Consider the following 26988-nt stretch of genomic DNA (forward strand, 5'->3'; position numbering starts at 1 on the left):
AATCCATTGCTCCGTGTCCGCTTCTCTGGAGCAGCAGAAAACAACCTTTCTCCCTCCTCCATATGACATCCTTTCATATATTTGAACATGGCTATCATATCACCCCTTAACCTTCTCTTCTCCAGGTTAAACATACCCAGCTCCCTAAGCCATTCCTCATAAGGCATCATTTCCAGGCCTTTGACCATTTTGGTTGCCCAAAATAGCATAGCCAGTGCTATTTTTCTGGGGGTACTCAAGGGTGCACAGTACCAGCACACACCCCCATGTTAAAAGTGTGGCACTTACTGTAACAAAATAAAATAAAAAGACTGGACATAGTTATATGCTTAACTGGGACTGACAGTAAACATGGGTGTCTTAGTATCTTATCCCTTTAATATTCTTATCTCTAAATATCCCTTTAATATTCTTATCGGTAGTCACCCACCTCCATGGCGCGGCTTCCGGGTCGGGACAGAGTGGGGGGTATCACAGGGATGACCCGGGGTGGGGGAAGGAGGGGGCAGAATATGTCATGGGTCCAGACAGTGTGGGGGCAGTCACAGGGATGAGCCACAGCAACGCGTGGCCGGGCCAGCTAGTTTATAATAAGACTTCACATACACCATGCAGAATGTTCAGATGTTGCCCATCAACAGTTAGCATCCAGACTGCAGACAGAGCAAGGACATACTGGTCACAGTCTTTTCTACTGCTCACAGTCTTTTCTACTGCTGTGAGCTTTTCCCACTTAAATTATAATAATTATTTATACATCTGCATATTACAATTGCCAGGCCATGCCCCCTCCTAGGCTACACCCTTCACTGGTCCTGCTCATAGCTGCCAAGTTCTCCCTTTTTTAAAGGGAAATTCCCTTATGCTGAATAGGCTTCCTCGCGAGAAAAGGGAAAACTTGGCAGCTATGGTCCTGCTCTATGCTCTTCCCAGGTGCTTTTGCTACACTCAATTGTGTTCCTGAACTAGCTTAATACTGTTTACTTGCCAGGATGGAGGGTGGAGAATGCCTCACTCTCTGGCACCTTTAGCTAAACCATCTCTAGTGTCAGATCTCCCAAGCCTCAAAGATTCACTTCAATGTACATCAAAGAGTAATAATACTACAGTACTTTTCTTCATTCCATAACCAACAGCCGTTGGCCCAGTTTAAAAATAAAATAAATAGAACCACCTTTTGTATCCTGCATCTCTTTCTCTGTGCTACTTTGGCACATTACCAGAGGTGAGGAAGCCCTAATGAACAAAGCATTTATGCTCTAAAAGCTCTGTTGCTGTTTATAGAAAGCTCAGCCTTAGCAACCAAGAAGAGGAGTGTCCCAACAGATCTTAACTGCCATGAGATCTGTATTGTTGGTGTTGGTGGGGAAATAGTTCCTCGAGCAATTAGTTCAACATCCTCCTGCTCTCTTGAAAATCAACAGCTTAACTACACAATACAGAAGGGTTTTAATGTGAAATTTAACCCAAATCAGTATGATGGGGCTCTGACGCTCCCCCCGCCCCTTGCTTTGTCTCCTAGGAAATCAAAACACTGCTCCACACAGAATTTCCGTATGCGGTTCAGAGGAATATTATCCTGAACAAATGGAGTTTATTAGATCATTTCAGCAAAACATTTCACACTGCACCTGTCTGAATAACAGAAGCTGCAATTCTATGCAGATTTCTTGGAAGTAAATCCATTTACCCTGATGTCCATGAGGGTATTCTAGTGGTTTTCCGGACACACCCACCCCTGAGCCAATTTCAGCCAATAACAGAATGTATAATAAGAATGATTTTTAAATTAAAAATGTTTGGAATTTCTACATAGCATGACTTGGAAGTGCATTGTGCCTTGTTTTTTGAAACCACTGGACACGGGAGCAAGAGAAAAGCCCAATTTTAACAATGTTGTGTTCCTTACCAAATGTGCATTGATGAACCATCTAATCTATAAACTAGTAAAAAAAACCTCCGGGTTTCTTTGCAGGTTTGGTTGTGGATAAATTTTTCATTAGAACTGCTTGGTGCACAAACAGGACACCAGTGCGATTATTAAGTAAGGACTGTAACCTGGGCTCCGGGGAAACAAATCATGCATCTGTATCAAGAACAAAAGGCGGCCGCAGGGGGGGGAGCATTGGAGGAGCTGCAACAGTTGCCAGAGGGAAAAATAAGATGGGAGGGAGTTGGAGAAAACCAATGCCAGCCTTCCCAACCTGGTGCTCTCCAGATGTTTTGGATTACACCGCCAGGCAGCCCTAACTGACATACAGGCTCCCTGTGACTCCTAGGAAATCCAACAACCAACAAGGGCAGATTAGTTTCAGCACTAGATCAGTGCCAAGTGCCCTTAGAAGGTTGTTGTTTAGTCATTTAGTCGTGTCCGCCTCTTCATGACCCCATGGACCAGAGCACACCAGGCACTCCTGTCTTGCACTGCCTCCCGCAGTTTGGTCAAACTCATGTTCGCAGCTTTGAGAACACTGTCCAACCATCTCGTCCTCTGTCATCCCTTTCTCCTTGTGCCCTCCATCTTTCCCAACATCAGGGTCTTTTCCAGGGAGTCTTCTCTTCTCATGAGGTGGCCAAAGTATTTCCACGGACAAAGACAATAGGCATATATGCAGTAATGTGTTGGAAATCTTGTTGCTAAACTGAACCAGAGTTTTAAAAAATACAAATTCGTTTAAAGCTTTATACCAGCTATAAAATGCGCAAGGAGCTTACCATAAAACGTATATCCGAACCAACAGAAGAAATTGCATACTGGCAAATGCAGGTTGCATAATTAAAGTGGATTTGCTGCAGCAGGCTCACTTCCCCTCGCCCCCCGCCAAATAATGACCTTTGATCGCGGTTCCCGTAAATAAATCAGAATAAATGTTCAGTGGAGAGTATCTCACTTCCATGAAAGCGGGCGCAGAATTGCAGCCCAAGCCCCACTAAATGTAGGGTAAAGCTGAATTATGAGTAAAGCTGCACAGGCGATCAGGCTAAATCGGGAAGCTTTTCGAGCCTAAAAATATGCCACACACGGACAATAAACTGAAGTAGCGCAAGGAGCGCGCAGCTGCGCACGTTTACTCAGAAGTAAAACCCCATTGTGGTCGGCGGCGCTCCGGGTCTAGAATTGAATCTTATTTATTCCGCGGGTTTTCCTTTTATTCATTGCGTGCGATCCCCTCTCCAAACAAGCCACCCCCGTTCGGAAACTGCCCAGAGGCATCTCACGCACAAACGGGGAACGAGCGGAGCGCAAGCAGCTCAGCCGGGCAAGGCGAGGCGGGGCTGCTTGCGCTCGGCACCCTGGGACATGGAGTCCCCCCGCGCGCTCTCTCCGCGGCTGCCGGCGGGGCTTGGAACTGCGCTTCCCGTGAGCCTCTTGGCCACAGGCGGCTTCGCTCGGCGGGCGGACGCGTGGGAGTCCGCGGGGTTTCCAAGGGGATGCGCCAGATGCTGCTGCTGGTGGTGAGGCGATGATGACGCAGCTGCGCTTTCCCTCCCTTTCCCGCCGAATGATGAGGCTGTTTCTGGCCGGGGCTGCCTAGGAGACGAGCGGAGGGCAGGGCGGGGACGAGGCGGCGTGACGCGCGGGGGGAGCTGAGGCGGCCGAGGATGAGGAGGAGGGCGACGAAGGTCCATTCGCCTTGTCGTGCGGTCTCCTGCTCTCCTTCTCCTCCTCTTCTCCTGGGCTCCAGTCTCATAGGCGTCCCTTCTGCTCTTGACAGGTGACAGTCAAAATCACTGTCTTGTGACGGCGGGGGGGGGGGAGTCGTGTGGGATTATTATTAGTGATAAGAATCCCGGATTCTCAGCTTTCCTTAAACGGAGTTTCTAATGAGGAGACTTCGCCCCAAGCGTTTTGCTTTGCGCTCTCCCCCCCCCCAAAATGCCCGTTATTAATAATACTAATAATTATCATTGCACTGTTGAAGGGCATGGCGTTTGGCAGAGAGGAAGCAGGAAGGAGGCATTGCTTGCAACACCTTTCCAGGAAAGGCAGCCTTGTTCTAGGGACTGCCTCTGCTTCGAATCATAGCACTGTAGAGCTGGAAGGGACCACGAGGGTCATCTAGTCCAACCCCCCCCCCCGCGATGTAGGAATCTTTTGCCCAATGTGGGGATCGAACTCACGACCCTGAGATGCTCTACCAATTGAGCAGTAAGCCCTTACTGAGTTCAGTGGGGCATTTTTCCAGATAAGAGCATACAGGATGGAAACCTTTTTTATGGGGGGGGGGGAGAGGGGACATGGTCTCAGTTTATAGAATTGTGCCTTGAAGGGAATAGAAGTCCTTGTCCCACCCAAGGTCTGTATCTTAAAACTGGGAAGTATGGTCTTCCAAGGACACTGACTGGTTAGGTCAGGCTTCCCCAAACTTCGGCCCTCCAGATGTTTTGGACTACAATTCCCATCATCCCTGACCACTGGTCCTGTTAGCTAGGGATCATGGGAGTTGTAGGCCAAAACATCTGGAGGGCCGCAGTTTGGGGATGCCTGGGTTAGGTGTTCTGGATATTTATTTTGCTTGATTATGGGTTAGGTGCCGACTTGGTCTTGCTTAAGGTGGGCCCAATGAAATAAATTGGGGCTTAAAGTAACCCCCTGAAGCTGCCATTTACCTCTTTGCTCAGTTACAGGCAATGACAGCCTACCTGTGAGAGGGCTATTGAGAGGTTACCCTGAGATCCTTGGAGAGAGGGAGGATAGAAATTTTGTTTCTGGGTCTATTTCAAATACCGTTGCTTAACCAGTAGAACTTGTGAAGCAGTAAAATACTAAGCATTGCTACGTAGCTGATGCTTTCATAGAGTAAAAATCAGCAGAAAATGCAGAGGGGAAAGGAATAGTTTTATTGAGCATGGCTAGAGTGCTCCATTGAGTAACCAGAGGTAGATCTTGCATTTGTTTTGGATGATTTCGATCCTTTGGTCATGCTTGCTGAGAAGTATCTTACATCGTTCACAGATTGCCCTTGATGCACAGTGATACAACCCCCATTTGGAAGACTTGGCCAGAGTTCTGTAGTTGTAATTCTCTATTTTGTCAATGAAACTTAAAAAAAAGAAATTCTGAAAGCAAGTGTGGAAGGAAGGGAAGCAAGTAGAACTTGTGAAGCAGTCAAATAGTAAGCCCTGACTGATATGTCACCCTCGGTGTATGGGGTGCTTTTACAGAGTAAGATAAGGTAGGTCCAGAATACATTTTGATGTCAGGGTGACTGCCCTGTAGATTCTGATATAATTGCAGCAGGGGGAAATCTGAGCACATACAAATTGTGCTTGTTTTTGCACAGCTGCCACTTCATTCTGTGTGGTTTGTAAGCTCTCTCACACAGGGAAAGTAGCCTTTGTAATATTTTGCCCGTACTGCTTAAAATGAAGCCCCTCAGCTACATGCAGCTTTTATTTAACCTATAGCCATCATGCCTTTAATCGGGCTTATCTCTGTGGCCTCAGTTGTGCCGTAGGTTTCATCAGCTTCTTCTAAACTACCTGTAGAAGAAATGGTTCTCAAATCAAAAGCGGGAAAGTCGTGGACCTTTTCTCTCCCTCTCTCTCTAATTCCCTTGCTTTCCTTGTTTACTAGGTTCTTTTCGGAGGAAAGGTCTCAAACCACCTGCATGGCAACCTTGCCATTACCTGGTTGCTCCACCTTGATAGGGAAGTGTGAGCAGAGGGATCTTGCATGGAAGAAATAGTTTCTTGCCCTGGGTGTGATAGTGGCTGGCTGCAACTATCTGCAAGTCTTTGGATCATTAAATGAGGGTGATATCCAACTAAGTCATTCTCAGAGGACATGGTGAAAATAACGACCTGTTAGGGTGATATCTAGTGTTGATCATACTTAGAGTATACCTGAATATCTGACTAACTTTGGATGTCACCGTTACAGTCCCATTCAGCGAATGGGGACCATGGTAGCTCACTGCTACAGTATTTGTCCTTTTGCAGCGGAATCCAAAGGCACACAAGGAAAAACTTGACATGGGCAAGACATCTCGTTCAGTTCCTGTTGCTGCTTTGCTGGAAAGGGTGGGATAACCCCTTCTAAGTTAACCGCATAGCCGAGTAAAGCTGCGAATTCTTAGCGACTGATGGCAACTCTTTGCCTCCATCCTCATGGTATCTCAGACTTCAAGGTACCTGTGCCTCCTGCTCCCTGCACAAAATTGGGGGGAAACTGCTTTGAGCAGTTGTGCTCTGGCTGTTCGGTATCATTTATGTAACTAGCTAGTGGGAACACTTCCTCCTCCTCTCCCCTCCCCTCCTGATTTCCATAATGTTTGTCACTGCTTCCTGGTGTCTCATTAATTCAACTCCACTGGGCAGTGGTTGTGTGTGCATGCTCTGGAAACACCCCCCTCGCATTCCTCTCTGTATTTAGTACTAGAGACGAGTTTGTCATAATGAGAAAAACCACAAGACTGGCATACATGTCCCCCCCCCCCGCCCTCTGGAAATATTATTGTTCTGAGAAAGAGTGAGAATGGGGGGGGGGAATGCGTTGTTGTGATTTACAAAATGTACCCTAAGAAATTCTAATATGATAAGGACCATTTCATTGTTCTCCTATACACACACATACAAAAATGGATTCATCATTATCTACATGCTTCCCTTGATTTCTGGAGGGGGGGGGAAACAGGTGGTGCTGACACATTATTATTATTTTTTAAATGGTACTGTAGAGTGATTAAACTGATCGACTTGTATGGATGGCTTGCTTTGATTAAGGTTTATTTCCTTTTTTTCCCCTCCCCCAGAAATTTCCTGTCTTTGCACTAAGTTGCAAATGCACTAAGATGAAAATCCAGAGAAACCACTTTGTCGCACATTCAGAGCCATCACGGAATGAATTAAAGCTCATTGCTTGCATTTGAAAAGAACAGGCAGATTCCCCGTGCCAGCTGCACCTTTTTTTCCCACACCGTTAAAAAACAACTATATTTAAAAATGCAGTGACTTTCCCATTGCAAGAAGATGCATTGGGCAGAAGAAGCCTAGCACCGGTGTCCTGCGCCTGGGCGACCGTGACACTCAGAACAGGCTCCTTTGGGTGGAATCAGCATGCAGTAGTTGCATACAGCGTTGGTTTGCATCTATGTAGGTGCCCCCCTCCTCCCAAGTTGCCGGGGTTGCAAAACAGGGAGAAAGCAGCAGCTGCTCATCTTTGGCAGTGGAAGATTATGGTGGCAGCTCAGCACTAGCAAAAGCAGCAGCAGCAGCAGCGGCGGCTGAAGCAGCAGCAGAGCAGGACTTTGCCCGGATGCATTTTCCCCTGAAAACCATCAGCATTGCAAAGTGCAGCCCCGAGACTTGGCAGCCAAGCAGGAATTGGAAGCGTTTGTAAAAGGAAGGAACAGCAGGGGTGGAGGGAACCACCAGCAGCTTTTCCCCCTGTGTGTTTCTAGGGAGGGGGGGGTCGTCTCTTATCATGGCGGATCGGACAGCTCCTAGATCCCAGCTGCGCCTGGAGTGGATATATGGGTATAGGGGTCACCAGTGCCGCAACAACCTGTACTACACGGCAGGCAAGGAAGTGGTTTACTTCGTGGCTGGAGTCGGGGTGGTTTATAACACCAGAGAGCATACCCAGAAATTTTTCCTGGGGCACAACGATGACATTATCAGGTAAGGAGCGGGCGGGCGGGCAGGCGGGGGGGGGGCAGGGAGGGGAGGAGGGAGGGAGGGAAGATTTGGCAAAGCATCTAGCAACTTCTTACTCTTTTTTTTAAACATGCCTTTTGCAATTTAGGAAAGCAAATGTATCCAAAGATGTGTATGTGAATTGCTGCGTTCACCTGGATCTCATCTGCTCTGTATTCTTCCTCTGTGTGCCGTAGTATCTTGGTGGAGATTAACTTTAATTGCACCCCAATTGCATCGGGAAGGTCATTCAATGTTCCTTGAAAACTAGACTTATTTCTCATTGATCCAATCATTATTATGGTTTTGGAAAACTAGTGCCTATACAGTGAGTGATAACAGGTATAGATGATGCTGTGCCCTCAGTAACATCTGGGCACTGGTACATAAAGCTGTAATACATCTTTTTCCCCCTCCAGTCAATTTTGATCCCAATATTTCAGCACTTGGGTGGAGCTTATGTCCTCTTCCTCAATACATTTATTGAAAGTAACACTTGCTTCCACCTAAGGCTTGTTCCAGCTTGTTTAGGATTGTGGTATCAGTTTTGTTTTTTGAGGGGGCAGAAGACTTAGGGTGCCTCCTGTAGATGTCTACTCGGAAGTAAGCCCCATTCAGTTTAGTGGTGCTTATTTCCAGGAAAATTGACATTAGATTGAAGCCTCAGCCACAGAATGTCAGAAGGATAATATACTTGTTTGTTTTAGAGAGTTATCTGTGTATTTGAGAGAGCTTTCAAGTTTATATCATGAAACAGGCATATCTGTGCTGCTGCTATATCGTCATTTATTTTGAAACACAGTTGTCTTGTACAAGTAATATAGGGAAGTAGCTGGAATTCTCCCTCTCCCATTCTACTGTCCCTTAACATTCCCTCTCCTGACACTTCCCAAGTGTATTAAGACTCAGATTTTATATCTGGGTCTTCCTAATTTCATTCAAATTTTCCTGAGCATTCAGAAACTTTGTACTTAAAAGACAGCATGTTTTCCTGTTAGTAGAAAAACACTAAAAATCTAGATGCCAGCATTGCTTGGTGACTAATTTGGAATCTGACTTATGGTTCTGGATTCTCCTTGATATTCATTCACAATATAGTTGTGGGGGTTGCCTCCTTTAACATCATGTACGCAAGTTCCCATCTCCCAAATGCGGCTCCTATTTTCATTTTGTTCCTGGTTTATCATCGTGCCTCTAATTATTTGCACTAGACTGACATATCTGCAGCTCTTCCATGTAACCGTGTTAATTTGCAGAATGTTTTTTGTAGCATGACAATAATATGCATAATTTATGCAATATCATTTATCCTGCTTTAGATTTTTCACCAAGCTTCAGATTCTAGATTTTTTTTCCAGAAAAAGTGGTATTTCCCACTTTCTCCCTTGAAAGATCATAGCTGTTGTGAAAACAAATCCCTCAGATCTGTATTGCTCATTGTTCATTCTACGTAACCCACTCTTAAGGATATTTACTTGGAAGTAAGCCTCACTGAAATCCGTAAGACTTGCTTTCAGTTAAGGCCTGGTATGTGAGAATGAGGGTCAAGCTCACAGACTGGCCTGGTTTGGACACAACAACAAATAATGGTATATAATAATTTTCTCCGCTCTGGTGAAACTTTGAGAAAATCAGAAGGTTTTTGGTTCTGATTTCAATTAGCCATGGTTTGCTGTTGCATCTGAACCATAGAAGCTGATTTACTCAGCTAACCACAGTTTATCTGCGTTCAAACATAATCATAGCTGCCAAGTCTCCCATCTTTCACGGGAAACCCCTGGATTTGAATCCGTTTCCCACTCTTATCCTGAATAGAAAAAAACCCCGGAAATCCCCCGGATTTCCTACCTGCCAGGGAGGCTCCATTTCGGGTGGGCACCGGAAATCGGGCAGAGCGGCACCGGAAGTTGCTTCTATGCATGTCCAGACATGCGTAGAAGCGACTTCTGGTGCCGTGCTGCTGCTGATCCCGCATTTTCCAGCGGGAGACTTGGCAGCTATTAACATAATCCTTGATTGTGGTTAGTTTAAAAGGAAAGTGGAAGCTTTTGAACACATCTTCCCATCAGCACAGGAGGGGGAGAGGGGAGTGAGGTGAACATAAGCTTCAGCTTACTAGGGATTGTTCCCATAATAAAAACATAAGAATAGCTTGCTAGATCAGGCCAGTGGCCCATCTAGTCCAGCATCCTGTTCTCACAGCGGCTGGCCTGATGCCTGTGGGAATCATAGAATTGTAAAGTTGAAAGGAATTCCTGAGGATCATCTAGTCCAACCCCCTTGCAATGCAGGAATGTGCAGCTGTCCCATACGGGGATCGAACTTGCAACATCGGCATTATCGGCACCATGCTCTTAAGCAACTGAGCTGTCCAGGAAGCCCACAAACAGGACCTGAGCACAAGATCACTCCCCCTTCCTGTGGTTTCCAGCTACTGGAATTTGGAAACGTACTTCCTTTGACAGTGGAGGTATGAATAGCAGGTTTAGGAAGTTCTTGATGAAGCCGTATTTATTCCGGTCTAAAAAATTACGACTCAGCTGTCTGTCCAAATACTTTATAAAAAAATTCCTTCCAGTAGCATCTTAGAGACCAACTAAGTTTGTCATTGGTATGAGCTTTTGTGTGCACGCACACTTCTTCAGATACCAAATACTTGGTGAGGTAGAAGAACAATTGCAAAGTGTGCGGAAATAATTATAACAACAATAATAGACAGCAAAAAGGAAGAGCAACAGCAAGCTTATCTTAGAACATCCCAATGATATGTAAGCAGGTGGGACTTTGCTTTTTAGCATGGTCAGCGGGGTGATACAGGATGGCGAAGCTAGGTTGTGCCTGCGTCTGTGGGCCATACTTAATGTTGCAGTTAGTTAATCTACACTTTTAAAATGTGAATAGCATCTGTAGGGGTACTGAGCAGCAGCAGAAACACAGGGAATGGACAGGTAGAGAGTTTAAACATCCCTTACCTGCTGCAGTCTTTTTTAAAAATTGCATCCCTAAAGCTTCTATTGAGTCAGGAGGGAGACCTCCAACAGGGGCAGACTTTGGTAATAAGAGATGGTAGAGGTAAAGGGACCCCTGACCATTAGGTCCAGTCGTGACCGCCTCTGGGGTTGCGGCGCTCATCTCGCATTATTGGCCGAGGGAGCTGGTGTACAGCTTCCAGGTCATGTGGCCAGCATGACTAAGCCGCTTCTGGCAAACCAGAGCAGCACACGGAGACGCCATTTACCTTCCCGCTATAGCGGTACCTATTTATCTACTTGCACTTTGACATGCTTTCGAACTGCTGGTTTGGCAAGAGCAGGGACCAAGCAACGGGAGCGCACCCCGTCACAGGGATTCGAACCGCCGACCTTCTGATCAGCAAGCCCTAGGCTCAGTGGTTTAACCCACAGCGCCACCTGTGTCCCTAAGAGATGGTAAGCTGTGCCAAAAATATATATTAGGTAGTTAGTTAGTGATATCTGGCTATCCAGTTTCCAGTTGGGCATTGTAAGTACAATCTGGAACTATTATTTGCCCTACAACTTTCTAAAAAATTGTTCATGGAATACTTCATAGTTGTTTCAACCTTTCTGACAACAGTAGCATCTGTTTACAATGCATAAATAAGAAACTGAGACATACGGTAAATGGCCTTTTGGTTCCTAACTGATAATTAAAACTTCCAAATATTATTTGTCTTCCAAATATTATTATGCACTTATAAGCGACACAGAAAGCATGAGAGAGAGGCTCATGTGTGTCTCTAATGTTATACATATGAAGATATACATGGAACTAAAGAAAATTCTGACCCTTTGAGTCAGGTCCTGTTACTACAGTGTCGTTTCAAGTGAATGTAAGAGAGACGGCTTGTCAAAAGGACTGAATAAGCAGGGCTCTTGGGCTTCTGTCGTTTGTTTCAAGGAACTGTTTTCTATTAGCTTTTGCATGTAGGAAAAGACAGCTGAATTGCTGGAGAAGGTAACTAAGGCCATGGGACAATGAACTTAGGGTAAACCCTGTAGCATTCAGTGGCATTAGCCTGACTTGCTACCGTTTCTCAACATGGTATTGACATTTACCTTTTAGTAAGTTGAAGTCTTTCTGATATATCTCTGCGTTCTTTGCATTCCTTTTTTTTAATAAGTAAATTTGACACAATACTTTGAATGTGGGGTCACCATAGCAATGGTGTCTCTACAGCATCCATAATGGCAAATTTTACAAGCTTATTGTAACATCTATGTGCAAAGGTTTAAAAAGTCATACGCTGCCAGTTTAATTCTCCTCCTCCCCCTTTTTGAAAGTACATCTTTTTGTGGGCACTTCTAGACTATTGCTGGTTTTTGGGTAGGATTCAGTCACATACCTGTAAATTCTGGTGACACCATTATAGTTAATTGGGACGTCTTGCACAACAAATCCATTTCCCCCAGTATGCTTTCTTTTGTAATGGTCAGGCGTTTTTGCGTGACGGTGTCTTGAGCAGCCCACCATGAGCTAGTGGGAGACCAGTTTTGGGGGTTTTCCTAGGCCGATGCGACTGCCAAATGGGCCTCGCACCAGCCTGGGAAGTGGAACATAGCCTGCCCCATATTTGTCCAATCACAAGCCGGTTGCACAGCTGGCTCCGCCCCAGAGGTGGGTCGGACAGAGGCTCTAGGCTTCACTCTGGTCCACCTCTTGGGTATTTAAACCTGCTCAGCTTTCCACCTCCTCATTTTTGGCTTAAGTGGCGGTTTAGGCTTTGGTGGAGGGGATGCTGTAGCCTCTGCCTGCCCCTCCAGGCTTCAGGGGTATCCCGTTAAAAGGATCTGGAAGGAGTCGCTTCTGTCCAAGCAGGGGCTAAGGCCATAGCACTCCTCAAGGTGGCAACCCTACAGGGGGTCCCTACTTGATGTGTGTCATAGGCCCCCTTCACCCTGGATTGATCCCTAACAGGTATACCCCAGCAGGCAGGCTGGTGGTGTCATGTCTGTGCCAAACCTCCGACTCTTTAAACAAGGACGTTGTTGGCCCAACTGTCCTGTATTGAGAGACGGACATGGGTGCTGGGAGTTCACGCAAAAGATCCAACTTTTATAGGGGAAGCGATGGCGAAAAGCACTGGAATAGTGCTTCTTTAACGCAGTGTCTTCTTAACTCTGCACAGACACATCAGAATGGATGTTCATTAAATAGCCAACGTTGTCAAATCCACCTGCAAATCAGTCAGGATGAATGCTGAATAAGCAGCTCATTTGGAAGTGCCCTGTATGTGCCTGGATATTCCATATCTACTTAGTGAGCCTTCAGCAGGGCGTGAGGATAATTGCCGCTTGCTGTTTGTCACCGGCATCTCATATCTCTGCTGTCTCTGAATGTGAAGTTTCCATGTTATCTCCTTGCCTATGGACAGAGTTCATTTCATTGAGAGGATTGGAAAGCCTCTGCATGCACAAGACTGGTCTGCACAATTAAGGCTGCTCAGTTCTTGCTCTGTGTTTGTTGTGATGCAATAGATGAAGTAATCCTACAGACACACACACACACACACACACACACACACACACAGATCGCAAACTTATTCCCATGAGCGTACATTCTTTACGTAGCCAAAACAGCACCATCCACATGCAAGAGGAAGGTTTGAGCAGGCTTGGTAGAATTCCCAAGATTTGCAGAGCGAAACATCCTTGGAATCATCCACTCACCCAAAAAGGTCAGCGAGGACTGAGCATGCTCGGTGGGTATGGAATAGGTGGGGCTGATGAAGGGAACTGTCTGGCCGGCTGCAACCCTGAACAGGAGCGCGTCACACTGCAACATCTTGTTGCAGGCCCGCTTTTTTTGTAAATGTCAATACCTTGTTGAGAAACAGTAACGAAGCAGGCCAATCCCGTGTTATTTCGGCGAATTCCATGGGGCTCATTCTGTACGCATTGCTTCATGGCCTGAGTAACTGCCATAAGCTAATAGAAAACAGTTTATTGAAACAAATGACTGAAGCCAACGTCAGCGAGAGCTCTGCTTATTCTGTGGTGGAGTCTCCTTCTTTGGAGGTCTTTAAGTGGAGGCTTGACAGGCATATGTCAAGAATGCTTTGATGGTGTTTCCTGCTTGGCAGGGGGTTGGACTGGACGGCCCTTGTGGTCTCTTCCAACTATGATTCTATGCTTATTCAGTCCTTTTGACAAGCTATCCCTCTTAAGTTTACTTCAAACAGCATTGGGTCACAGCAGGACATTTCAATAAACTTATTCCTCACACATTTTAAGACCCTCTTCTCCCTTGATATGCCTGTGTTCTGGTGTTGCTCTCCATCTTCTCTCGCCTCCCCTTTTACCCATTTCAATACAGTACATGCACACAGCCGTTATTCCACTGGGCTGATGACCTCTGCTTGCTCTATCTGTGCTTCTGTTTGTATGGATACTAAGGTTAAATCAAGTAACACAAGGAGGGATGCACACACACCCCCGTTGGTGTGATGGCAGTTCTGCTCGAACAAAAATGCTAAAGAGCTATGGATTTTCAAGCTTGATTTGCGTGCCTATTTAACAGAGTAAAATTTGATGGTTACTCCAGATGAGATCAACGGCAAGTTTATTTTATTTGATGCAAATTTGGTTGACTGTAAGATAACGCAGTGGGATTAAGGTCTTATCTCTTGTTTTATGGTGGAATTCTTTGTCTTAGGGATATTAAAACTACACAGCAAGCTTGCTAATCTCTTCTGAGCAGCCATGTAAAACAGGACGAAACTTTAATAATAACGCAGAATAGGGTCAGTCTGCCAGTCCCGGTGTTGGTTTATACGTTCCACCTGTATGTGTGTGTGTGTGTGTATGTGTACACACACACACACACACACACACACACATATATATTAATGCACAAATAACGTTGGGGTTTAGGGTTGTTAGGAGCAGAGTGGATCTTCATTTCAATTGTTGCCCTGCTTATCTCAGTGGGCAGAAACCATATTGGAGGATGTCTGCGCTTTGCTCTCTTGACACAATTGAGGGAAAGAAACTCCATGCTTGAAGCAATGTCATCCTTTGATGGGTTCATAGATGTTATTTCACAGGGAAAGCTTCAAACAGAGCCAGGACATCAAGTCCATGGTGGACAAATAAGTGTCCTCTTTGCAGCAAGACACTGACAACCAAAGACAACACGAAATTAAATAGCAATTCTATTCCTCTTCCCTTCCGTGTCCTTATTAGTGGCATTCATATTTTTCTGCCTATAAGACGCCCCCATGTATAATTTTTGACTTCATTTCTTAGGGGGGGGGAACCTAGTCTTATACACGGAAAAATATGTTACCGACTGTCCTCCAGTTACAATCGTTTGCTGCAGCTCAGCTTTGGCAATGGACAGAACAATCCTGTGCTCGTATTTATGCTGGCGGATGGAAACACACTGCTGTTACGCGAGCAGAGAGTACTCGCTCAGCTGGGGTGAGGGGAAACAAGTAGAAAATCAAAAAATGTCAGGAAAAATAGCAGACCCACTCTCCCTGGAAACATTCACAGGGTCTACCAAACAGCAGTTGGGCTGGCAATGCAGGCCACTGAGAGAGAGGGGGGGAGGGAGGGAGGGAGAGGGAAGAAGAAGAAGAAGAAGAAGAAGAAGAGGAGGAGGAGGAGGAGGAGGTTGATATCTCACTTTATCACTACCCTAAGGAGTCTCAAAGTGGCTCACAATTTCCTTCCTCCCCCACAACAAACACTCTGTGAGGTGAGTGAGGCTGAGAGACTTCAGAGAAGTGTGACTAGTCCAAGGTCACCCAGCAGCTGCATGTGGAGGAGCGGGGAAGCGAATCCAGTTCACCAGATTACAAGTCCACCGCTCTTAACCACTACACCACACTGTAGTGGATTTGCTACTGCAAGGGCACTTCCATATTTTATTGCTAAGTGTTAAATATATCTTTTTGTTACTGTCCTTGAAAACCTTGTTTAAGGGAGGGTAGAAAATTACAAATAAGTTAGTAATGAATCCCGTAAGGCAACTTCCATACAGTGGAATGAAGAGAGGTAGGCAAATAAAGAGGATGTTGGGACATGAATGCATGCGTTGTTTGAATAAGGGCTCTGCTCTATGTGCCAGCCACTCTTAACTGGTAGCTTGTGTGCTTATTAAATAGGAGGGTTCCAATGCTGTTGTACAGTCTACCAAGCCTCCCAAGGCAGTTTACAATAGCTATAGGTGCAAACGCCATGTAAGAGTAGACAACACTCCCAATTCCAGTAAAATATAATGTTAAAAAGCAGACGTAGCAGATGGAGTGTTTACTGAAACACAGCACAGTAACATTTCCCAAATGCCGAGTGGGATAAGTAATTAAGGATCTTCTAGACTAGAGACTGAGAATAAGAGGTCAGCCTGGGTAGCTCAGCTTGGTTGAGAATGTAGTGCTGATAACACCAGAGGCTGCAAGTTCAATCTCCATTTTCCTGCATTGCTGGGGGTTGGACTGGATGATCCTCAGGGTTCCTTCCAATTCTATGATTTATATTTCCTTGGGGAGGATAGTCCCAGTATATGAGGTTACCACAGAAAAGGGCCCTGTTCCTGGTATTCTTTAATCTGACAGCTCTCACCAGAAAGGGAGGGTCTTAGATGCTAATCTTAGAGCTTGGGCAGGTGTGAATGAACTGTTCAATTAATTTCTATGCTGCTTAATACATTAAAATATGTATTTAAGAGGTTTGCAAAAGCTGCGTTCCATTCAGTTGCACTATCCATATCCAGGTACAGCAGGTTTGTTGAGTTTCCCAGGGGGTCCAAAGGATGGGAAAAGCTGTTTCTTCACCCTCTATCCTCTTCTCCTCCAGATGCTTAAAACTTTAGAGGTCCATGCTCGTCTCTTAAGAGGGTGTTTGGAAGGGGGGGTTCCCTAAAGTTCCCTAAAGCACTTCAAACTTTGGGGTTGCTGCAAGCTTGCTAAAATTTCACTTGTGCTATTTTTCTAGAAGAAGAGGTGCTGAAGCTCATTTTGAACTTCTCCCTTGTTCTCTTAGAATGGCAATGGCACCCACCTGAGAGGTGCCGGAGCTGAGCTCCGGTGAGCTCCGCCTGAAAAAAAAAAAGCCCTGTATACTGTCATTTGGCCACCTAAGGGTCAGTACCCATTTGCTGTCAGTAGAGAGCACAGCCTTTTCTATAGGAATATGCTTTGATCAGATAAATTACTTTTGCACCTACCTCAGTCCCCCCCTTTTATATAGCACAATTTTGTTGCTGAACCTCTCGTTCTTTGGAAATCCACAAGCATTGCAATCCTAAGAGGGATGGTGATTCAGAAGCAGCACCTGCTGAGTAAGGCTGCATAGGATTTCACAAATATCTGTCTGTCGCATGTTTTGCTAATCACAGGCTAGGTTACAAGGTGAGGCTCTGTTAAAAGTCATTGAAGGGTAAGTCACTGCAGGTTTCAGCACACAGCTCAGGACATCTACTGATTCCCTGCCAAAGGAAGTTCTTTTATGTGCATACAATGACATTGTTACACCAGAGAAGAAAGAGACAAATTCTGAATTGTCTCAGGGCTTTGATATCTCCAGTTACAATTAGTATATCAGCTTCTGGCTTGTATTGTCCTCATGGTGGTGATGAGCTTACATATTTTTCAAATGACATGTCTGCCAAATTACAAAAAGACCATCAATATCACCGTGGGCTGGAGTCAGCTACTAATTAACAGTGGTGACCATATCCCTTTGTGTTTTATGCCCTTATTCTAATTATTTCATGGAGAATATTTTGCTAGGGGGCTTGGGAAGTCTTATTTTAAATAACCTGGAATGGCCCATGAACTAAACAGGCCTTTTTTTGGTGGTGGTGGTGGGGAGGGAGAACAGATACCCAGGTCTAAGAAATGACGGGTGGGGGGGGTGTATTTAACATAATAAACATTTTAATGCAATTTTGCCTATCATACACAGTTTTGTAAGCCGTTTCCCCTCCTACAAAGCATGTTTATGCTATTTTCACTAGTGTTTCCATTTTTATGCCTACTTTCTCCTGAGATACACATTTCATAGAATCATAGAATTGTAGATTTGGAAGTTAATAATAATAATAATAATAATAATAATAATAATAATAATAATAATTTATACACCACCCTTCCCAGTTTAAAAACCGGGCTCAGGGAAGCTAGCAGGAAATATAAAACACTGATTAAAGTGTGACTTAAAAACAGAATAAAACAGCATAAAATACAACATAAAAATGCAGCATCAATATCAATAAAATTCAAAAATTCAGGGGTCATTTTGGGGAAGAAAATAAAACCAGTCAGTAGACATCAAATGATCACCAGGGCTAACTGGCCAAGGTGGTCCTACTAGGGCCAGCAAGGAGACCAGGGAAGAATTTAAATGTGGGGTCCCAGAGGGTCAGCAGCTAAAAAAAGCCAATGCAATTCTGGGCTGCATCAATAGGCGTATAGAATCTAGATTAAAGGAAGTACCGGTAATAGTACCACTGTATTCTGCTCTGGTCAGACCTCACCTGGAGTACTGTGTCCAGTTCTGGGCACCACAGTTCAAGAAGGATACTGACAAGCTGGAACGTGTCCAGAAGAGGGCAACCAAAATGGTCAAAGGCCTGGAAACGATGCCTTATGAGGAACGGCTTAGGAAGCTGGGTATGTTTAGCCTGGAGAAGAGAAGGTTAAGGGGTGATATATGTTCAAATATATGAAAGGATGTCATATGGAGGAGGGAGAAAGATTGTTTTCTGCTGCTCCAGAGAAGCGGACACGGAGCAATGGATTCAAACTTCAAGAAAGAAGATTCCGCCTAAACATTAGGAAGAACTTCCTGACAGTAAGAGCTGTTCGGCAGTGGAATTTGCTGCCAAGGAGTGTGGTGGAGTCTCCTTCTTTGGAGGTCTTTAAGCGGAGGCTTGACAGGCATATGTCAAAAATGCTTTGATGGTGTTTCCTGCTTGGCAGGGGGGTTGGACTGGATGGCCCTTGTGGTCTCTTCCAACTCTACGATTCTATGATTCATCTAGTCCAACCCCCAGCAATGCAGGAGTCTCAACTAAAGTGTTTAGCTGCATTATTTGGTAGGAGGACTGCATTGCAAACCTCAAAAGTGTGAATTTTGAAGGACAGCTGCCTTTAAGTTCACGTAATGCATCAGAAAGATGCAAACCAAAGAAGATCAAACTAGAATGCAAACAGATTCTGAATGACTGTACTTGTTGTTTTTTAAACTAATGGAAAACTGCTGTCCCCCTGCAAAGCTTAGGTAGGGCACTGTCCTAGGGACTTCTGAGGTTCCAAAAGTTCTTACCAGGGTTTCCCTTCAGTGAGAAGTCCAGCAGTGGTGCACAAGTTTCTCCAAAAGTTTGATACCCACCACTCAGCTCCCCTGATGATATGCAGCCATGGCAGCAGAACTGGGTATGTTCTAGTTCAAGGGCGTACCCACCACGGGGCAAGTTAGGGCAGCTGCCCTACTCTAGAAGCAGGGCTGGTGGGCAGAGGCGGAGCACAGCCCGGCGTAGCGCGAGTTCGCCATTCCCGCCGCGCCGCGCCGCACCCTCCCTCCAGCTCCCCGGCGCGCCCTCTGGCAAGGCCAAGCGCGGCGGGGAACCAGAGAGCGCGGCGCGGCGGGCGGGAACGCTGAACTCGCGCTCCGCTGGGCTGGGCTCCGCCTCCGCCCACCAGCCCTGCTTCTAGGGAGGGGCGGAGGCGCGGAGGAGGCAGCCACAAGCTCGCGCTCCCCACGCGCCTCTGGAGCTTCGTGCTGGGCGGGGGAGCCTGGGGCCGCCTCCTTGAAAGAGCTGCGAGGCACGGAGGAGGCAGGCACAAGCTTGCGTTCCCTGTGCACCTCTGGAGCTTCGTGCCGGGTGCGGGAGCCTGGGGCCGCCTCCTTGAAAGAGCTGCGAGGCGTGGAGGCAGGCACAAGCTCGCGCTCCCCGTGCGCCTCTGGAGCTTCGTGCCGGGCGCGGGAGCCTGGGGCCGCCTCCTTGAAAGCGCTGGGAGGCGCAGAGGAGGCAGGCACAAGCTCACGCTCCCTGCGCCTCTGGAGCTTCGTGCTGGGCGTGGGATTCTGGGGCCGCCTCCTTGAAACAGCTTGGAGGCGCGGAGGAGGCAGCCACAAGCTTGCGCTTCCCGCACGCCTCTGGAGCTTCGTGCCGGGAGCGGGAGCCTGGGGCCGCCTCCTCGGAAGAACTGGGAGGCGCAGGCCACGTAGCCCCACCCACATTCCCACTGTGGCCCCTCCCCTCCCGCCCCTTGCCCCCCCCTAATTTTGATCCTGGGTACGCCCCTGTTCTAGTTGTATTCTTGCTTCAGGTGGTGTGATGGCATGGACCATCTGGTGCATCCAGCATGGTTTGCAGAACTGGAATGTGCACCCTAGAAGATGTGGCAGGATCTGCTTCACTCATGACTACTGTAAGGCAGTTCTGATTAGTGCACTGGTACTAGAATGAGGGGTGCAAATCTCGATACAAATAAAACACTGTTTGGGATATGCAGGGCTTTTCTTTGCAGGGAACTTGGTACTGAAAATGCGTGCTAGCACAGTCTTCTTCTTTGGGTGTTTATTGGCACCCGAAAGAAAATCAAGGAAAAGGAGCACTTGCTTCACAGCTGTCAAGGGTGTTGGTTCATGCATTGTTTTTAAATTGCAGGCCTCCAGCTTGTGAAACTGGCCTGTTACTTATCCTAGTAATGATACCGCTTTTCTATCGTTTGCCCAAGTGTTTTTCTTGCTGTGGTTTTTTTTTTCTGAAGAGAGTGTCTCACCTGAGCCCAGTAATTCAGTCAGCTAAAGATTCTCTTCTCCTGCAGATGAGCACATCAGAGAGAATTATCTCTGCACTGTTACGGAAAAATGGTTTCTAAATTACAACTGTGGAAAGTGCTTGACTCAAAAATCAGAGGGAAAGTGTTTTATCTTGTTTTTAGCTTGTATACAAGTATTTTATCTATTTTGTGCCTAAATAGTCAGAGGCTATTTCCTGTTCACTTTCCCTGTTTTCCAGCTATATATTAATAGTGGCAAAGAATGCAGAGATCAAGGTTACTGTTACCTTTGCATACTGTGTTCTGCCCAGGATGGCCTGTGTTCTGCCCAAGCAATGACCTAGATTCATCATTTATTATTTAGAAAAAAATCTGGCACATAGAATTTAAAATTTTCTTTATTTTCTTTATTAAATTGGTATACCGTCCTTCATCCCAATGTCTCTGGGAGGTTCACAGCACAAAAACACAAAATAAAAACACAAAATGTAAAGTATTTGCAGGACCAGCACCCACTGTGCAGTCTGTGCTGAACAGGAGTGGGGAACCTCAGCCCAAGGGCCACATAATATTCTGAGGGCCACATCTCAATGGTGCATGGGGCCATAGGCAAAGGTAGGTGGAGCAGTCGATGCAAAATTTCACCTTTGTATAGTAGACTAGTTTCAACAGATACTCAGACAGATGGATCTTCCATCCATCTGTTCCAGCCAGGCAAAACTGCTTGAAATGAGAAGCAAGGCCAGGAGAGGGGGTGTGGCTTGGAAAGAGTGGGTGTGGCCTATGGAGAGTTTCTAGGGTCAGACAGAGAGGCTTGGAGGGCCACATTTGGGCCTGAGGTTGCCCGCCCACCATATATGTGGGATGTGATACATAAGTAGCAGTCAAGTACAACATTCCTTGTTTTCCTAGAGTGGACATGCGGGGGAATGTTTGGTCCAGCCAGTCGAAAACTTCCTGTTTCCTCCTGGCTGGGACATACTTCCTTTGCACGTGACTAGAGGTGGGTGCGACCTTACTTCCCAGGTAACAAAAAGGACAAGGCCTCTCTGTGTGAACATGCAGCTCAACACACTACACCAATTAAGCACCTGGTGAATGACTCAGCTTTGCACATAGCTGAAGTTCTGCCCAGAGATAGTAACCTAGCAACAGCCAGTTGATTGGTAAAGAGAACAATAAAGACATGTGCTCTGTGTAGAGAGTTGTGGAGAGTTAGTGGAGATGGTGGATGGTGTGAGAGGTTATGCTGGAGGTAGAGAGAGAATTAGAATTAGTGATCTATGTACTGTTTGTTGTTTTCTTGTAAATAAACCTGTATATAGTTACTCAGTACTGTGGTAGTGAGTTCCTGTGTCAAGCTACTTGCCTTCAACTGCGACCAAGAAGTTTCCGCTGTGCCTGCGCTTACTCTGCTGAAGTCCAACTGGTGTAGTTGGTATTTACAGACAGCCTACAAATCTTTAACATGCAGCTCTCTCTCGCTCTCGCTCTCTCTCTCTTTTTGACTTCCTCCGTCGTCGGAGCAGTTTTTTAGCTAGAGACACTTGGAGCCCGGCCAAAAAAAAAAATGCATTAGAACGTAAGAAGAATCTTGCTAGATCAGATTCAAGACCTGAATGACAACCAGGTGCCCCTGTGAAGGGTAGAAACAGAACATGAGGTCGATAATTCAATGGCGGACGTTGAGCTCTCTAATTCATAGAATCAAAGAGTTGGAAGGGACCCTGAGGATCATCTAGTCCAACCCCCTGCAATGCAGGAATATGCAGCTGTCCCATATGGGGATCGAACCTGCAACCTTGGCGTTATTCACACCATGCTCTAACCAACTGAGCTATCCAGTCAGTTTCAGTGGCAACCTGTTGTTGTTTAGTCGTTTAGTCGTGTCCGACTCTTCGTGACCCCATGGACCATAGCACGCCAGGCACTCCTGTCTTCCACTGCCTCCAGCAGTTTGGTCAAACTCATGTTTGTAGCTTCAAGAACACTGTCCAACCATCTCGTCCTCTGTCGTCCCCTTCTCCTAGTGCCCTCCATCTTTCCCAACATCAAGGTCTTTTCCAAGGATTCTTCTCTTCTCATGAGGTGGCCAAAGTATTGGAGCCTCAGCTTCACGATCTGTCCTTCCAGTGAGCACTCAGGGCTGATTTCCTTAAGAATGGAAAGATTTGATCTTCTTGCAGTCCATGGGACTCTCAAGAGTCTCCTCCAGCACCATAATTCAAAAGCATCAATTCTTCGGCGATCAGCCTTCTTTATGGTCCAGCTTTATGGTCAGTGGCAACCTATGCGATGCTAAAATTTGGTGCGTGCCCCGCTTTTCACTCTCTATTTAAACCAGTGTTATGCTATGGCATGCAGTGAGGCCAAACAGGTCACACCACCCTAAAACCGCATCTGAGTAACTCACTCCTGGCTGCTGTACTTCCTCCATAACTGGTATTCAGGGGACAGAGGTGGTCATCTGTTTGTTTGTTTGTTGACTTGATTTTCAGTGGATTGTATAAGCAGGCTAAGACAATGTCAACAGGACAGTAATTGTCCTTACCAAAAAAAAAAAGCAAAACATATGGTTGGACAACCTAACAAATTGGAGGAAATGCAGAGTATCAATGCTTTGCAAACATTTAGTCACTGCCGTTAATAAGAGATTGTTAAATTATATTGAAGTAGAAGCATAAAAATAAATATTTAAATATAAATATAGGCCAAGGGAAATGAAGCAGAACAAGAAGTCCCATAATAAAAGTATCAGTAAATCAAAAAATTTATCAAGGAACCTTCTTAATCATCGTTCTGTTTTTTTACATGTTGCTTTAAACTCAAGTGTGTGGAATTACTCCTTGGCCATGTCCCCAAAGGTCTGATTATGTGCAGTCATTATCAGCTCTCTGTTTTAGTCTGGACGACACTGAGTTCCATTGCCTTACAGACAGGTCATTTGAATAGGTCTTTGATAGCCATAAGTAAGAAAGTTAATTGGATTAAAGAGGAATTATTAGTACTGTTGACTGTATCTTGTACAAGTGCTAATAAACTCGGACTTTCCTTTCAGGGAGTATTGGATATAGCGAAGAACATTATAAATTCACATGCTGCTTTCAAGCACATGATGCCCATACGACAGCTCTGGGCACATTTAGAAACCCAGCACACTACTAAACAGTGACATGATAGAGTCAACATAAAGTGCTTTCAAGTCTTAGCAATCTTCTTTGGGAGTGTTATATAATACTAATACTAATAATTTTTTTATATTAACAACAACAATACATTTTTTATTATTTATACCCTGCCCAACAGAACATAAACAACACAATAAAACATCAAACATTAAAAAGTTCCCTAAACAGGGCTGCCTTCAGATGTCTTCTAAAAGTCAGATAGTTGTTTATTTGCTTGACATCTGATGGGAGGGTGTTCCACGGGAGGGGGGGGGAATGCTGAGAACGCCCTCTACCTGGTTCCCAGGAATCTTCTCACTGTGAGGGAACCGCCAGAAGGCCCTCAGAGCTGGACCTCAGTGCAGAACGAAGGAGGTGGAGATGTCCCTTCAGGTATACAGGGCTCAGGCCATTTAGGGCTTTAAAGGTCAGCACCAACACTTTGAATTATGCTCAGAAATGTACTGGGAGCCAGTGTAGGTCTTTCAGGACTGGTATTATATGGTCTCGGTGGCCATATGCTCAGTCATCTTCACTGAAGTTAATGGAATCCAAATACAAAATCATAACCTTGTTGTGATTGTGGCCAGTGTTGGTGCAAATTTCAAAATTTCTTAGCATTTCAATCCTGGGCATGAGCTCGATGGGGTTTACTCCCAGGAAAGTGTGGATAAGATTGCACCTTTGATCAGCCTTACAGATAAAATGTTACCAGCCTGCCCATCCACCCACACTGGGTTTAGCTCAGTTGGTAGAGCATCAGACTCTTAATCTTACGGTTGTGGGTTCGTTCGAGCCCCACATTAGGCCAAAGATCCCTGCATTGCAGGGGGTTGAACTAGACGACTCTTGTGGTCCCTTCTTACTATGATTCCAAGGCAGCAGTAATGGTGGATTTGGCCCACAATGGATTCTTACTTATGCTGGACAAGGTATTTGTGGTAGCTATACGTACACCCCTAATATGTTATCAGAATATTTTGTTCATTTTTTATATATCTTGGGTGACAGTATGAAGAGACAGAAGGTGTCGTTTTGGGGGCCGCTAATGGATATGTATTTGGTAAATACACATGAGTGCATAGGGGCAGGTGTGAATGTTTGCCATGAACAGAGAAAATAGTTTATTATCAATACCCTTTCCTGTGTAAAAACTGAGCTGAGGAGCTAATGGAAGCAAAGATGAAATGGCTAATGCAGTCTTCCATTCAGCGTTACATATAAACGTTGTTTAGAGCACTTATCTCAGTTGTAGAGGTCAAGCTGTAATGCTTTGGCGTCTCAGAGCATGCTTTGCATTTGAAAACTGTAAAGCATGGAAAGAACACGGACCTGTGGGAAAATACAAAGCTCCATTAAGGATGCCTAACAGACAAAGTGGACCTTGGTTTTGCAAATGTATCTGATTACAGTTAGAACACACTAAAAAAACAGCCCCCAAATCAAACCACATCAAAATCCAAATGTCTGAGGAAACAGTCATGTTTTTGCCTGGCGCCTAAGGTTGGTGCCATGACAACTTAGGAGGAAACAGTATTTTATGGTTTGCTGCAGACTTTGATTAAAAGTTTCTCAGAGGTTGTTGGAGAGTAGGGAGTGTACAAACCATAGGCTTGTGCATGCTCATAATGCCAAAACATGGTTTGGTGTTACATCCCAACAACCCAAGAGGCTCTGGTTGCAGATATTGACTATATATAGTCAATATCTATATTGACTACCGGTATATATATATAGTCAATACCATTATATATATATGGTAATATCATTGACTATATATAGAGAGAGAGAGAGAAAGTGTGTCAATGTTATATATGTATAACATTATTTGTGACGTTGTATGGTCACTTTGTCAGGCACGTTCAAGCTAGAAAATACAGCTGTAATTAAAAGTGAGATTGCAGTTAAATGAATCAGGTTATAAATCACAAGTACTTGCCATTTGTGATTGTTCTGAATTTGCTGTGTTGCTTGAATATTGCATTTCATTTCTTTCTCGTGGTGTCCTCCAGCTTTCTCTTTGAAGCCATGGGTTTCCCTGTTGCCTCAAGGTAACTTGCTCTCTTTCTCTGTCAGTTAGTTTGACATGATTCATTTATACATACTGACAGTTCAGAGCACTGGACAGAAATGGTTACTTATGCTCTCATTCTGCTTACTCCATTTTGAATGCAAATATTTTAACCATGTTATGAAGAAAAACAGAGGAAAAACTGTTGCAAGTTACCATGCTTTTTAGTGTCTTGGATAATGCAATCCCCCTTTACCACTTTACTGCAATAAATGCTTATTTGTTTGGGATGTTGATTAATACTGGATTTGGATTAACACTGTCCAGCAGAGTTCTAACCATGTCTATAAGGTAAAGGTAAAGGACCTGACAGTTAAGGTCGCAAACAACTTGGGTTGCGGCGCTTATCTCGCTTTACTGGTCGAGGGAGCCGACGTTTGTCTGCAGACAGTTTTTCCAGGTCATGTGGCCAGCATGACTAAGCTGCTTCTGGCAAAACCAGAGCAGCGCACGGAAATGCTGTTTACCTTCCTGCCAGAGCGGTACCTATTTATCTACTTGCACTTTGACATGCTTTTGAACTGCTAGGTGGGCAGGAGCAGGGACCGAGCAACGGGAGCTCACACCGTCGCGGGGATTCAAACCACCAACCTTCTGATCAGCAAGCCCTGGGCTCAGTGGTTTAGACCACAGCACCACCCGCATCCCTATAAACCTACAGCACCCAGTATTCCCAGGCTGTCTCCCATCCAAGTACTAACCAGCCTGACCCTGCTTAGCTTCCGAGGTCAAACGAGATCGGCCGTCTTCAGGGTAGTATGGTGAAACAAATCCCATTGAATTCAATGGGGTTTGCTTCCCAGGTAACTTGGGGGTAGGATTTTCAGCCTTTTTTAAATTAAAGGATTGGGTATTCCCACTGATCATATTCATCCTGGCAACAAATGTTGAGTGGCTGGACATCTGTATTATTTGTAGCCTAATTAAACCTACTTCAATTGTTACAAAAACACGTTTCTGTTTGTGATCTTGTGATCATAAGCAAATATTCTTTGATTTTAGAATCAGGCACTGAAATTCTGTAACTCCCCACAGGTAGAGAAGTTGAGCAGCAGCACTTTGAGGAGCACCCTAACTCCTGCCAAGTTCGACAACAGCTGGAGAGCAGCGGCAGTGGAAGTGTTTGGGGGCATTGGGGGGGGGGAGGCGTGAGGCAGAACTTCCCATTCCGCCTTGGGTGGTGAAATGGAACGGAGAGCCCCCGATGGAAGTTCAACTGGTGGTTGTTCAAAATTCACCAGTTTTTGCCATGGTTGGTATACATAATCTGAGAAAGTACATGGGTAGATGTTCTTCCCCAGTAAAATAATGCTGAATCCATAGTGCTTAGCAGACATAGAATGAAAAGGGGGCCTGGG

At 45.4% G+C, this 26988-nt stretch overlaps 1 protein-coding gene across 2 annotated transcripts in view; it reads left to right on the forward strand.

Moving 5' to 3' along the window:
* Positions 1-1558: 1558 nt before the first annotated feature.
* EML6 (EMAP like 6) overlaps positions 1559-26988 on the forward strand; it is a 165604-nt gene continuing 140174 nt past the window's right edge. Inside the window, exons 1-2 of one of the 2 annotated variants that reach the window (XM_060273134.2) lie at positions 3412-3716; positions 6756-7623. In XM_060273134.2, coding sequence (XP_060129117.2) covers positions 7427-7623 — 197 coding nt within the window. In that variant the 5' untranslated portion in view covers positions 3412-3716; positions 6756-7426. Of the gene's footprint in view, positions 3717-6755; positions 7624-26988 lie in introns of both variants that reach the window. The other variant, XM_088667421.1, reaches the window with a different exon arrangement.

This window comes from Zootoca vivipara, chromosome 3 (genome assembly GCF_965207765.1).
Source record: "Zootoca vivipara chromosome 3, rZooViv2.hap1.1, whole genome shotgun sequence".
Taxonomy (NCBI): Eukaryota; Metazoa; Chordata; class Lepidosauria; order Squamata; family Lacertidae; genus Zootoca; species Zootoca vivipara.